Source organism: Schistocerca cancellata, chromosome 6 (assembly GCF_023864275.1).
Source record: "Schistocerca cancellata isolate TAMUIC-IGC-003103 chromosome 6, iqSchCanc2.1, whole genome shotgun sequence".
NCBI lineage: Eukaryota > Metazoa > Arthropoda > Insecta > Orthoptera > Acrididae > Schistocerca > Schistocerca cancellata.
In genome coordinates, this window is record NC_064631.1 from 321,381,652 (window position 1) to 321,396,772 (window position 15,121).

General features: G+C 45.5%; 1 protein-coding gene across 1 annotated transcript in view; it reads right to left on the reverse strand.

Moving 5' to 3' along the window:
• LOC126088310 (uncharacterized) overlaps positions 1 to 15,121 on the reverse strand; it is a 79,113-nt gene that overhangs the window by 59,510 nt on the left and 4,482 nt on the right. Inside the window, exon 2 of the mRNA XM_049906441.1 lies at positions 9,863 to 10,084. Within this exon, the coding sequence (XP_049762398.1) occupies positions 9,863 to 10,084 (222 nt within the window). The remainder of the gene's footprint in view (positions 1 to 9,862; positions 10,085 to 15,121) is intronic.

Below are 15,121 nucleotides of genomic sequence, written 5' to 3' on the forward strand. Positions count from 1 at the left end.
TGCGAACAAGAGGTGACCGAGACGTGTAACCAATGGCACCCCATACAATCACGCCGGGTGATACGCCAATATGGCGATGACAAATACACGCTTCCAATGTGCGTTAACCGCGATGTCGCCAAACACGGATGCGACCATCATTATGCTGTAAACAGAACCGTCATTCATCTGAAAAAATGACGTTTTGCCATTCGCGCACCCAGGTTAGTCGTTGAGTACACCATCGCAGGCGCTCCTGTCTGTGATGCAGCGTCAAAGGTAACCGCAATCATTGTCTCGGCTGATAGCCCACGCTGCTGTAAACGTCGTCAAACAGTTCGTGCAGATGGTTGTTGACTTGCAAAACGTCCCCCTTTGTTGACTCAGGGATCGAGACGTGGCTTTACGATCCGTTACAGCCATGCGGATAATATGCCTGTCATCTCGACTGTTACTGATACGAGGCCTTTGGGATCTAGCACGGCGTTCCGTATTACCCTCCTGAACCCACCGATTCCATATTCTGCTAACAGTCATTGGATCTCGACTAACGCGAGCAGCAATGTTGCGATACGATAAACCGCAATCGCGATAGGCCACAATCCGACCTTTATCAAAGTCGGAAAAGTGATGGTACGCATTTCTCCTCCGTACACGAGGTATCACAACAACGTTTCACCAGGCAACGTCGGTCAACTGGTGTTTGTGTATGAGAAATCGGTTGGAAACTTTCCTCATGTCTGCACGTTGTAGGTGTCGCCACCGGCGCCAACCTTGTGTGAATGCTCTGAAAAGCTAATCACTTGCATATCACAGCATCTTCTTCCTGTCGGTTAAATTTCGCTTCTGTAGCACGTCATCTTCGTGGTGCAGCAATTTAATAGCCAGTAGTGTATATTCGGCACTCTCTTGAAACTGTAGATTTCAGAATACCCAATTCCCTCACAGTCTCAGAAATGGAATGTTCCATGCGTCTAGTTCCAACTATCATTCCGCGTTCAAAGTCTGTTATTTCCGGTCTTGCGGCCATAATCACGTCGGAATACTTTTCACCTGAACACCTGAGCACAAGTGTCAGCGCCGCCAATGTACCGCCCTTTTGTGCCTTGTTTAGCGATACTATCGACATTTGTTTATGTGCCTATCGCTATTCCTTGACTTCTTTCATCTCAGAGTAATTCCAAGGTTGTAAAATCCTCCATTTTAAGAGACTGCTTCATTTCCATGTGTGGTGTGTAGACCGTTATCTTATATTCATTGAAGTGCATGTTAGGTACATATGCAGTTCATTATTCTCATCAGTGATACAAGATAACAAGAATTTTCCATAAATGACTGGGCGAAGAAGACCGGAGACCAATCCCAGAAACTGAAAAATAGTCCCCGTAAAAAATAACCAGTTCACTGAAATGCAAGATATTTATGTCGGTCAAATTTTTGTTTCGATTTCTGTATATGCGTTTGCCAGATGTAACAGGATGCTATGTGATGTCCTCCGCATTGTAATAACTTGATAACGTAATAATGGTTGCAATTTTAATTAATATATAGTCTAGTCGTCCTAGTTTACTAGAATTTCGGTTTCCACTGAGAGCATATATCATTTGAATAATGCCTCACTCACCACTATCAGTGAATTTCGACCTCAGTGTCGTTTTTAGCCGGGCGGGGTGGCCGAGCGGTTCTAGGCGCAACAGTCTGGAACCGCGCGACCGCTACGGTCGCAGCTTCGAATCCTGCCTCGGGCATGGATGTGTGTCATGTTCTTAGGTTAGATAGGTTTAAGTAGTTCTAAGTTCTAGGGGACTGATGACCTCAGAAGTTAAGCCCCATAGTGCTCAGAGCCATTTGAACCATTTGACACTTTTAACTTGTGAAGATGGAGTGAATACTGTACATCCCTTGAATATTGTAAGTAATTGTATTGCTTTTCTAACATCTGTATTATAAAATTCGACAGTTTTAGAGCAGATACACAGAGCCATCTAGGAGTGGTCAGACGCACATTCATAAAGATGTAGGCTCGTATTCAAGCAACATATTTTAAGAATCCTATGTGTTAAAACAAGGAATTTATATTGTTTATATCAATTACTTAATACTGTAAACTTTTTTCTCTACAATATGCAAATTATTAACCGGTGAAGATATGTATTGATAAATAGCTGATTTTTAATTTTGCAATAAGAGACGCTATTCTTATGCTCGCCATGTCAAATTGTGACCAAAACCAACTATGTAGCGCAACAGAAGTGGAATAAACGTATGCTTGGTGGAGTAAAGACCGCTACATCAGTCGCCATCCGTCGGCTAGGATTTCTTACCATCGCTGTTCATATAGTATGTTACATTGGTTAATAACCCCTTGTAGCAACGTTGGACAGTGGGCGTTGGTAGAGAATAAACTGGATAACTTCAGTTACAGTGTGGTATGAAACAAACCAGTGGAATGTCACTAGATGTGTGTATACATACGATCATACAATACTATAAATACATCGTACGTAAATACAATGATATAAAATTCCTTAATAATTGAAAACAGGGTCTGTAGTAGGCTGTAACGTAAACGACCTTTATTCAAATCGTGGGATTAGCTTATTACGACTACTTGTCATTTTCAAGCACAGGTAGCCATATGGTTAGGAAGAGCTACAAAATTTCCACCAACACCTCAACCAGCAGCACAGCAGATGGAAAAGAGTGGGTGCCGCCTTTCCTCGACGTGGAAGTTTACAGAAAGCCTAATGGGAAACTGGGCCATACAGTATTTAGGAAGCCAACCAGTGTTGACAGGTGCATGCATGCATCCTCCCATCATCACCGTACGCGGAGGAAATCCACCCTACACACTTTAGCCAAGAGGGCTCACAGGATCAGCGATGATAAACATCTAAAGGGTGAACTACAAAACCTCAAGTCAATTTTTTGTGCCACAGGTTATGGAATGAAAGTAATAGATAAAAGCATGGCAACAAAGAATGAAGGCAATAGAGGAGAGCATAAGGAAGCACAAAACATCGCTCTATTATCATTTGTTCAAGGTGTCAATGAACGGGTGGGCAAAATACTCCGCCGCGCAGTCATCAAACCACTTTTCCGAAGCAGCAACAGAATGAAAGATGTTCTTCGCACAACGAAAGATTCAGTTGGCAAGCTACATACTGCTGGAGTTTACGAAATCAGGTGCGAATGTGGCTTAGTGTATGTAGGCGAGACGGGGCGCCCATGAGCACACGGATATGTGAACACGAAAGATGTATCCGAATATGACAGCACACCAAGTCAGCGGTGCCACAACACCAGGATGAGTGCGGCAAAAAGATTCTTTTTGGTGAAGCACGCTTACTGGCTGACAGCCTCTTACTCTCAGGAGGAAGATTAGAGAGTTAATAGAAATAGCCAAGCGACCAGCCAACATGAACTGAGAAGACGGGTATCGACTTCCGACGTCTTGGCTGCCGGCAATAACAGCGCTACGGGACGATAGCTCACGTGTAGCAACAAACACAGGCGCGAGGGGGACCGCAGCGGATGGGGGTACACTGAGTACTGGCGCGCCTCGGCCGGCGCTAGAAACCAGAAAAACAACGGGATGTCACAGTTGCCGCCTGGTTTTCGTTAAAATGGCTCTGAGCGTTTTGGGACTTAACTGCTGTGGACATCAGTCCTATAGAACTTAGAACTACTTAAACCTAACTAACCTAAGGACATCACACACATCCATGCCAGAGGCAGGATTCGAACTTGCGACCGTAGCGGTCACGCGCTTCCAGACTGTAGCGCCTGGAACCGCACGTCCACTCCCGGCCTGGTTTTCCATTCGAGGTTTGCATGAATCACACGCAATAATGCAATCACCAATCAAAACGTCGAGTTTCCACCAATGAAAATAAATAATGAAAATACCAATAAAAGCTTCTAACATCCCTCTCCATCATCCTAAACAGCCTACCAGAATTAGAGGCCATGTCTGCAGATATATAAGAAACAAAGTTCTCTCATTCAGATCCGCCCCATCCTCTGTTATGCCAGCGTAGCTTGGATTTCCGCCCCTCCCCGGTTCTATAAATTCCTCCAAATCCTCGAATACCATGCGCTCCGCCTCGCCTTCCGCATCTGCCTTCCGTCCCCCACGCGCATCCTCTACGACCTCATCCCCTTCCCCCACCTTCTCCTTTTCCTTGAACACATCAGCACACTATATATTGTCCGCCGCCTTGATCCCCCTCACCCCCTGGTAACTCCCTTCCTCTCCACCCCCAACCAGTTGCCGCGCCTTTATTGTTGTGTCCCATCCTCTCTCCACCTTCACACACTCCATCTTCTTTCCCAACGCAACTTCCACCATCGACCCCTCCCGGATGATGAGCTTCGCCCTGGCATCTACCCTTCCTACCAACCCTAACCCCATCTTCCTGCCTCCTCCTCAGGGCTCAATCTCCTTTCCATCCCTCCTCCTGAGCGGCTTCCCCCTCCTACTCCCCCTCCCTCTCTTGTGCCCCCTTTCAGTGTCTCTGCACTCTCTCCTGCCTTGTCTTCCCTCTTCATCTCCCGCCCCACATGTCTCCTGCCTCTTCGTGTACTCACTGACGCCCCGACTCTCTTCATCCCGCCACTTCTCCTGATGCCCCTTGCTCTCCCCTCATTTTCCATCCTCTCTGACCTTTCCCTCGGCAGGTCCCACCTGGCAGTTATATTGTTCGTCGTGTGTGCTCCAAGTGGGTTTTAAGTGTGTTGTTCTGGAGTGTTTTTAGTAGTTTGGCCGACTTTTACCTTGTGCTTGTCCATTCAGTGTCTTCTCTGTGTTTTAAGTATCGCCAACTGTGTTTTTTAACTTTCTGGTGACTTTTTTAACTGTCCCCCATGAACGTCTCCACGTCAGTGTATTTTTACCACTATTTTCTCCCATTACTCTGTTTTATGTACCCCTTTTTTATCGCCTTATGTATGTAACATTTTATTCTTGTATTAGTTGTCATGTCACTCGGCTGAACAGCGGCGGATTGTGCAGCTGACAGTCCTCCCCTGCCTCTGTGGGGCAGGGGAATGAAATCACAATAAAGAAGAAAAAAAATCTCATTCAGCATTGGCAGTGACCTTGCTCCCGTTCTCCTCACTATCTCTAGTGGTCGCCATCCCCGCTCGGCTCCCTCCTAAACCTGTCCATTACTCCCGTGCCAACTGGGATGCCTATAGGGACGTCCTTACCCTCCACTCTCCTGATGATATCTCTTGCACTGCTGCCTTCCTGCACCAGACCTTGTCTGAAGCCGTCGCCAGCCATATCCCCACGAAAGCCATCCACCCTCACTGCCCAGCCCTGCCCCCACAGGCCATCCTTCTCCTTCAAGAATCCCGCCGCTTCTACTGCTCTTTTCTCCGTGACTGGGACACACTTATCCGCCACAGGCAATTTAACAACACATCCGAAACCTGCTTACTGCGAAGAAACACTCCCAATAAACTCTTCCAAGTATTGGTCTGCTTTCCACCGCCTTACTGGGACCCGCCCCACCCCCCAGTACCCTCTCCTCCTTGATGACCGTCCCTTTCCTGACAACCTCAGTAAGGCCAACCACTTTGCCTCTCACCTCTCCAATATTTTTTCCATACCAGATTATCCTCAATTTGATCATTCCCTTTTCTCTGACGTCATCGACTGTACGAATACCTCTGTTCCTCCCCTTGCTCCTAGATTCCAGTACTTGGGCCACACACCACCATCTGAATTTAACACTCCCATCACTACACAGGACATCAGCAACACACTCCACATTGAACGCAACACTGCTCCTGGCCGAGACCGCGTTACCAACCGCCTCCTCAAACATTGCCCCCCCCCCCTTCCTTTCAGTTCTTGCCACCCTCTACAACATCATCCTTGCCACCGGCTTCTACCCCAACCTGTGGAAAACCTCCCGTACCTTGGTGTTCTCCACACCCAACAAGCCTCCATCTGATGCCTCTTCCTATCATCCTATATGTCTCACCTTGGTGTTCAGCAAGTTTTTGGAATCCATTCCTATCCGGTGCATCAATCACCACCTCCACCGAAACCACCTCCTCCCCAACACCCAATGTGGCTTTCAACCTTCCTTCTCTGCTGATGACCAACTCTTACGCCTCACTCATCTCCTCTCCCTACAGCGTAACTCCCGTCGCTCCGCCATTTTTGTCTCCCTCGACCTCGAAAATGCCTACAACCATGTGTAGCATCCCAGTCTCCTGTTTAAACTCAACCTACGCCCTTCCTGTCAACTACATCCGTCTGATGGCCTCCTTCCTCTCCCGCTGCCCCTCCATAATGCTGATTCCCACACCTTCTACTCCTCTGCAGGTGTGCCCCAGGGCTTCGTCTTCTCCCCTCTCCTCTACCTCCTGTACATGGCAGATGTGCCCAAACCTCCTCCCCCTCCAGTACACCTCTTGCAGTATGCCGATGACACCTCATTCCTTGCACTCGCTCTTACCCTCCGACAGTCCCAACGCTTTCTCCAGAATCACCTTGACCTTTTTGCCACATGGTGTAACCAGTGGACCCTGAAAATCAATCCTTCCAAGACCCAGGCAATCATCGTAGGTCGTACCACTCGCTCCTTCCGGCTCCTGGATTTCTCTCTTACCATCTGCACCTCTCCTGTTCGCCTTTCCCCCAACCTCACCTACCTTGGCCTCACCATTGACCGTCACCTCACCTGGATCCCTCATCTCCAATCCAGCCAATCCAAAGCCCACAACCATCTCCGACTCTTCAAATCCTCTCTGGCCAGACATGGGGCTTGCACCCCTTTACCATCCTCCACACCTACAAATCCTTAATCCGTCCCATCCTCTGTTATGCCAGTACTGCCTGGTTTTCTGCCATCCCTTCCCCCCCCCCCCCCCGAATTCAATAAGTCCCTCCAGATCCTTGAGCGTTATGCACTCTGCCTCGCCTTCCGTATATGCCTCCTGTCCCCCACAATGATCCTGTATGACCTAATTCCTTACCACATCTGCTTCTATTCCTCAAACATATCCACATACTCTACACCTCCCGCCGCCTTGATCCCCCTCAACCCATGGTTGCTCCTCTCCTCTCCCATCCCCACCCTCTGCCACACATTCACTGCTATGTCCTCCCTACCCTCCATCTCCTTTTCCAAGGTGGCTGCTGTCAACTCCCTCTCCTGGATCATGCCCCCTCTCCCTCCATTTATCCCTCCTATCAACTCTGATCCTCACCCTGCCTCCTTTACTCTGTCCTTTCCCGCGGCTCCCTCTCCCCCCCTTCCATCCTGTTTTCTCTCTACCTAACCTCTCCCTACCTCCCCTCTCCCCCCTGAGTCCTTTTGTACTCCCCTCCTCTGCCTTTCCCCACTCCCTGTCGCGTCTGCCCAGCATACCCCTCCTCTTATAGGTAGTCGTTCTCCATTGGCTACTTTTCCGTCCTTCCCCTCATTCGTTTCTCCTCTCCTTCCCCCCATTTTATTTCCCATCATCTGTCCAAGTTCCCCCCACCTGCCGTCAGCTGTGGTATGTCATATTTGCCAACTTTTTAGTGCAGTGTTCAAATGAATGTTCAGTGTTGTTCGTCTTTCCAAAGTGTTGTGAACAGAAATCACGCTGTCGCTGGGTGTGAATTTTATGTATCTTACGAACAGAAACCAGACTGTCGCCATGTTTTTTTCAATTGTCTGTCTATTACTTTATCTGTCTGCTTGATATGTATTTTATTAGCATCATCATCCCCTTGCTCTATGTTTTAAGCTCCACGGTTTTTCCGCCATGTTACCATTTAAGTCTCCGTTTTTATCACCTGTTTTTATTATTTATTATCTTCATCTTCTTAAAACAAATTCTGTAGGCTGAAGAGCGGAATACTAAGCTGTTGCCAGCCCGCCCCCTTCGGTGGGAACCGAAACTCAATGAAGGGGAAAAAAACTCATTCGCAGTAACCAAAAACACCTTGATGAAGGTCGTTTGCAACAGGGACTGAAACGTCGGTAGTTTTATATATATTGATAATGCGGTCACAAACCCAGAAAAATTTGAGTATATATACGATGTCCCAAAATGTAAACCAAATAGCAAAAATATGCTTATATTCCAGGTCACTGAAGATGCCTTACAGAGAGTAAAAGCTAAACACGTATGGTACGAAAATTGTGTTTCATTGAGTTGTAGTTAGATAATCAACAACTAAAACTTATCAATATACCGTGATATTACAAGCAACTGGGGAAGACAGAAGTACTGACGTTGAAGATGTCAACCTTTCGTTGGTTATTCAATCTTTTTGTCATGGCCTCCTCTCCAGGAGATCCGAATGGGGGACTATTCCGGAATATTTTGCAATTGGAGAGACTATCATGACACTTTTCCAACTACGTGCCACATGCCCTGAGGGTACCCGTTATGCATCTTTAATGCAGTGGTCTCAGTTGCCTTTTTCATCCTCACGTCCTTCTTCACTGCTGATTCTTCCACCTTTAGAGGCAGTTTCGCATCCCAAGGGACCTCTATCCGCTTCTCCACCGTCTTTGAGAAGGCCATTGGCAGATTGAGGTTGACTTCTTATGCTGGAAGTCTTCGGCCGCCAACGCTGATTATTAATCAAAATTTATGTGATGGCGGGTTACGAACCTGCGACCGAGAACCTTTTGATTATTAATCGAAGTCTCTACCCCCCTTTTTTAGCTTTTTATCTCATTTTGTTCGTTATTGTTCGTTCTATCTGTTCGGGGCAGACGTCCCATAATGCTTATTCAAGTTCATCATTGATCCACCAACTCAGTTTTTTTTATTACAGAAGTTAGTTAATCGTCTGACCGAACACGCTGAGTTACCGTGCCGGCACCGCAGGACCACGTGTGATGTTACACGATGCCATGGACCATGTTTTTCTTTATTAAACATATGGAAGAGGTGAATCTCCACAAAAAAATTAAAGAAATCCCACGGCTTTAACTAAATATGTCGTTGATTCAAATGGCTGAGGGTGGATACAACGTATTCAAATACATAAGAGTCTCAGCCTAATCATGCGATCTTATGATCGATATTTCATGATGCCGAGTGGTTATGATTTACATTGGAAAAATATTGGTTCCTATTTTGACCACCAGGTAAAAATGTGGTGGTTTGAATGCAAGGAAAAACGTATAGAAATATTTCTGTATTTAATGGAAAGTCAATCAAGTGACAAACACATATTTGGATTTTATTGTTAACGACTACTTTCACAATTGGTTCAACATCAGCAGCAGAGCCGTCGACGAGATTCTGTACAGCGCCAGATTTGCACCTAGTGGCCAAAATTGGAACTAACTCTCTTCCAGTTTAAAGAAATTCTGCACTAAAGCATTTGCATATCTATTATTCAAACACATTCTTAATCGCACTTATTATTATTATACCGCCAACCGGTTTCTACCCGACGTAGGGGTCATCTTCTCGGTGTTTACACCATTGGTCGACTGCTGGTGGTGTCACCCTGCCTACATAACGGCAGGAAACTATGCATAGTTTCCTGCCGTTATGTAGACAGGATTGACACCACCAACAGTCGACCAATGGTGTAAACGCCCAAAAGGTGACCCCTACGTCGGGTTGAAACCGGTTGGCGGTATAATATTAATAATAAATGCGATTAAGACTGTTTTTGAATAATTGTTTAATCATACTAATCGCTGCTTCATCTCGACAACCATGTTGTCCAAAAATTTGCATATCTGCTAAGTTTCGCAGCCATACAGTAAGTACAGTCCACATTGGACATCTGTGAGTGTATGCACTTTAATCATAACCACCCGATATCAAAAAATTAACCCCATGGTAGCTTTATACGGGTACATTTACACAAAGCAAGTTGCTGACCCTACCGGAGACTGGAGCTTACCTCTGGGAAGAGCGTGTCTAGAGGTGCTCCAGTGCGGCGTTCCAGCAGGATGGAGGCGGCGTGGAAGGCGGCGAGTGTGCGCAGCGTGAGGCGGCAGTGTTCCAGGTCCAGCGGCGGGCGGCTGTCCAGCACCTGGAACGCCTGGGCCGACAGGTCTTCGAGCAGCACCAGGTCGGGCCGCGTCAGTAGGCACCGCGGCGCCCACACGGGCGAGTCTGCCGGCTGCGGGCAGGCAGTGACATCACGGGCAGTGAGCGTGGTGGATCGACACCGGCCACTGCGTTGCCAAATAAGCATGTGCCCCCTGAACGCTGAAGGAGCGTGGTGTTTGCAATCTGAATGGCATACCTTGCAGTGCAGAGTGGCTGCTCTGAATCAACTGAAATAATGTGTAATTCTCTTTTAGAAGACCTGATGTTTTTGTTGTTTTTATTGTTTTGTTGCCGTTGCCCACACCGAAGAGTGGCACAAAGTTACTCTCCCCTTCAGTTTTGCTCATTTATTGGACACTCTCTCTGTATTCAAACCGTTCTCTCCCCCTACAGCTTTTATTTCCACACTTCCATCCATTACCAGATTTGCTAATGATGATACAGTAAGATGTGTCCCATTAACCGATCCCTTCTTTTAATCACGTCTTCCATATTGTCTCCAATTTCTTCTTCTATCATGTTACCAGACATTTCCTCTGTTTGGTTAGGCCTTCAGTGTCCGTTTTCCAGCTAACCGCTCTCTTCGCGTAGTAGTGAAATTGCTCTTGCATTCTCAATGTTCACTTACTATATGATGAATCAGGCCTTTACGATAGATAAGATCATACGTTGAGTCACAACAAAAATAATTAATCGCTTAAATACGATGCAAAGCCATTTGTACCAGGGCTACTCGTTGATTAAAGTCCGAACGATCGCAAAAAGGATACCACAGTGAATTTCCGATGAAGCTTTCATCGGATGTGTTGGGCGATGTCTCTGTATGTACGTCGGTCGCGTCACTTCGCTCTTTTCAGCTCTAACTGCATAGTGAGCAGATAAAAACCCGTAGTCTTCAAAAATGGTTCAAATGGCTCTGAGCACTATGGGACTTAACATCTGTGGTCATCAGTCCCCTAGAACTTAGAATTACTTAAACCTAACTAACCTAAGGACATCACACACATCCATGCCCGAGGCAGGATTCGAACCTGCGACCGTAGCGGTCACGCGGTTCCAGACTGAAGCACCTAGAACCGCACGGCCCCCCCCGGCCGGCCCGTAGTCTTCCCCCAAGTATAGATGACTGCTGAGAGATTTCACCTGATTTCATGCAGTTCACATAACTTAACTGTTAAGTATTTCCTTTTTTCATGAAAGTTTTCACCCGCAAATTACGGGGGGAATGAAGACGCATCTGCAGCGTTTTTGTTGAGAATTGTTTAATTACCCATCATACAGTACTTCGTCCTAGTGTCATCTCTGCTCACATGAACCACTGGCAACGAAGACATTCTGGCACAGACAACTCGCTGAAGACCAGCTTATATAAATGAAATTACAATTAAATCAACACCATTAGCTGCTGACGGGCGTTGATATACATCAACGGGGGCAGTTGAAGAATGTGTGCCCCGACCGGGACTCGAACTCGGGATCTTCTGCTTACATGGCATCTTTTTGCATACTGTTCGTTGTTGATTGTTGTGTTTGGTCTTTGCGGACGTCACATGACATCCTTTCAAGTTCGTTTGTTAATCCTTCCACTTAGTATTTTTTTATTGCAATGGTCAACCAACTCTCTGACCGAACACGCTCAGCTACCGTACCGGCATCCATCTGAGCCACCGAGGCCACAGAGGATAGTGCGACAGCAGGGACTTATCGCAGCCACGCTCCCCGTGAGACCCACATTCTCAACTTACAGTCCACACTCTACATTCGTAGTGCCCCTGCCATTATACCCATTACTCGCGGCAGACAATCCACCGAGTCCTGTAAGAGTTCAGGCAATTCATGTGCATCCGCACTGAAGAAGGTCAACAGCTGGTTAGACTTAACGATATGAAGATGGCATGTGTTCTTTCGGACATGTTCGAAAGAACAGATTCCATCTCCATGTCTTCATAACTTAGGTAAATGGTGGAAAGCACAGGCAGCTTCCTTCTATGATGATAGTACTGGAAAGTTGGGACAACGCTAAGACAGATGTCTAAGACGGAGCACAAATGTTTGGAAATGTTTTACTTTGCTCATAATGAGAATCAAAGGCTGATCTGTGTTAATACATTGGAGACGATAAATTTCTTTCCCAAGGAAAAGCTGTGACATTTATTAATGACAAATATATAAAGGGAGCAATCACATTCATACCAGACACTACCAAAACAATAATGGTTCATAGTAAACAGCTAACCCATTAGTCTTGGGAAAAAAAAATTTACGAATCCAAATAAATAAAAATTACTGACTTGCACATTGGATGATGTAGTACATAGTAATAACCTGAGGTAATGATGAGTTACGTGTACAAAATAAACGTAGTTGCTATCAGAACATATGGAAGTGCACTTCTGCGTGAAATGCACAACCTCTTTACGTTGACCTGAACAGTGTAGAACACTTTGCATACCAGAATAGTTCTAGAATAGTTTGCATGCTTCCACTACTTGTAACGTATCTAAAGATATTCATTATTAACACAACTGGGAAAATATCCCAGTTTTTCTTGTGTGTCTTTCTAGAAATATTTTCTCAATGTTTTATGTAAATTCAAGTTATGTGCAAATGTAAACTGTTATTATTCTAGCAACAGAAATAGTATAGCGATAAATCAAATAAAAGATATGCAAAGACTTATGTATAATCTAACCCTGAATACAGACTATAACGTGTCACTGACATGATGAAGTGCTGGTAACGTGGAAGGCCCGAAAATTTAGCACGAGCCAGAGAGCGTAGAAAGACAGACTGTATCATACCGTCACTGTCTAGTGGGCGTACTCACAATGTAAAGTTAGAACTATGAACAATTAACAGTATGACCACAGCAAATGTGATAGGGTATGTAATGAGTAACTATCTCAGTAAAATTAGCAGAAATTTCTCATCTTCAAGCTTAGAATACGTAGTATTGCTACATGTGTTTAGCATAATATATATGCTAGATAAGACATTAAAATAAAAAAAATGTACTCCAGTCAAATGCGGTGAATTACATTGTTCCTGGAGAAACCACAATTGTACTATCTCAGTAAAAGACTGAGCTTTGCTGCGCGATTTTATTTAGTGTCTAAAGTTAACTTCCGGTACAGGGTCGCTGGTCACCAATCGGGTGCCTCCCCAAGTGCGGATAGGGGAACGTAGTGTAGTGGGCTGGATTCCTTAGCCACAGAGAAAGCAATCAGGCTAGTTGAAGGGAAACCCCAAACCCAAACCCGCTAAGCTTAGGTGGTGTTCTTAGGTCACGATGAAGGCAGCCTGTCTAGAAAAAGGACCTCCGAAAAGAAACCGGTTGGTCCAGACCGCGAAGGTGACAGTTCCACCACTGTGCTCGAGCTCAGAAGGCTAATAATCTAGTAGCTTTAAATAACGTTATCAGGGAAAGTGACAAAAGGAAACACAGGACAGATAATACTGTGACAAACACTTGGTTAAAGCCATACGAAGCGGTTTTCGAATTGGAACATGAAACATCAGATTTTTCATCAGAGGCTGAATGAAGCAGCTGGAAGACGCGCTCAGGAGCGACAAATGCGTCGTGATGGCTATGCAAGAAACAAGAGTTCTCCAAAGGATCATGAAGGTCGGTAATCAATACACTCTCTTTAACAGCAATGAGTCACGCCAGATTGGATCTAAGGAGCTGGTTTCGCCGTCCATAACGAAGTATCCACAGCTGTTACCAAGTGTATACCGAAAAGTGATCGCATCTCTATATAAAATTTACATTGTCAATTGCCATGCACCAACAGAGGACGCAGGTGATGAAGTGAAAAACAACTTTTATGCAGAGTTGGAGGAAGTCGGAGACAGATTAAGAGGACATACAGCCCACCAAGTCTTTAATGCATGAACTAGGAAGGAGGAGGGAAACAGGCCTATCATCGGCCCAGATAGTCTACTTGAGGAAAGCAATGAAAATGGTGCCCTACAAATCAATTTTTCTGCCGACAGAAGAATGGCCATTAACACTACGTATTTCCCTCGCAAAGCGATACATAAAATTGCTTGGATACTACTAAATGGCTAAAATAGAAATGAGATTGATCACTTTTTCTGGATGGGAATCATCGTGTGTGTGTGTTGAACAAGTAAGGATATTTTGCGGGCTCATATGAATTCCGACCATCTTCTAGGGATTCTGGAACTGCGACTGAAGCTATCCACCAAATGGCTACAGAGAAGTGAAGCAGTGGCTCGACATGACAAAGACATGCTTGCAAATGAACAAGTGAGACGATGCTATCAATAAAAAGTCATGACTCGCCTATCGTCCAGGATCGCAAGTGGAGTGGAAGAATAGTGGCGGCCACTACAAGAGGATATCATTCAAACTGCAAGTGATGAATATAACAACCTAAGCCAATGAAAAAGCCGTGGTTCGATGATGAGTGTAAAGAAGCAGTGAAGACTAGGACGCAAGAAGATTAGAATGGCTGAAGAACCCCACTGACAACACAAAGATCCCATACACGATGGAAAGAAGACTAACAGATAGAATCATAAGGCAGAATGAACTAGGAAATGGTAAACAACTATTGAGGCTAACTAAGGATTAAAGGAAAGCAACCAGCGCCTTCTTTCGGCGAACAAGGTTTGCGGGAGATATTTATAGACAGTAAACTTTAATCCCAATAGATGAGGAAGATGCTTTGCAAATTACTAAATCATGAAGAAGTTCCTGAGCCAATATCTGATGAGATAAAAACCATCCTGGAGGCCCTTAAAAACAATAAGACTCCAGGCAGTAGTGACAGCAACGCGGAGTTGTTTAGATACTGGGGAAAAGCGATAGTAGAAGGTCTCAAACAGCTTATGGCTGAAATAAGGTCGGCAGAGGAGATCCATGCGGATTGGAAAAAGCCAATCGTACACCCGATTTTTAAAAAAGGCGATGTCACAAAAGTGCATAATTATCGAGGGATCTCGCTGCAGGAGATAGGATATGAAGTGTTCACCACTCAAATACTAAGTCGATTGAAAACATTGCTCCGAGGGATTGTAGGCACACCCCAGTGTGGATTTGCCCCTGTACGTTCAACTACCGACCACATCTTCACATTGA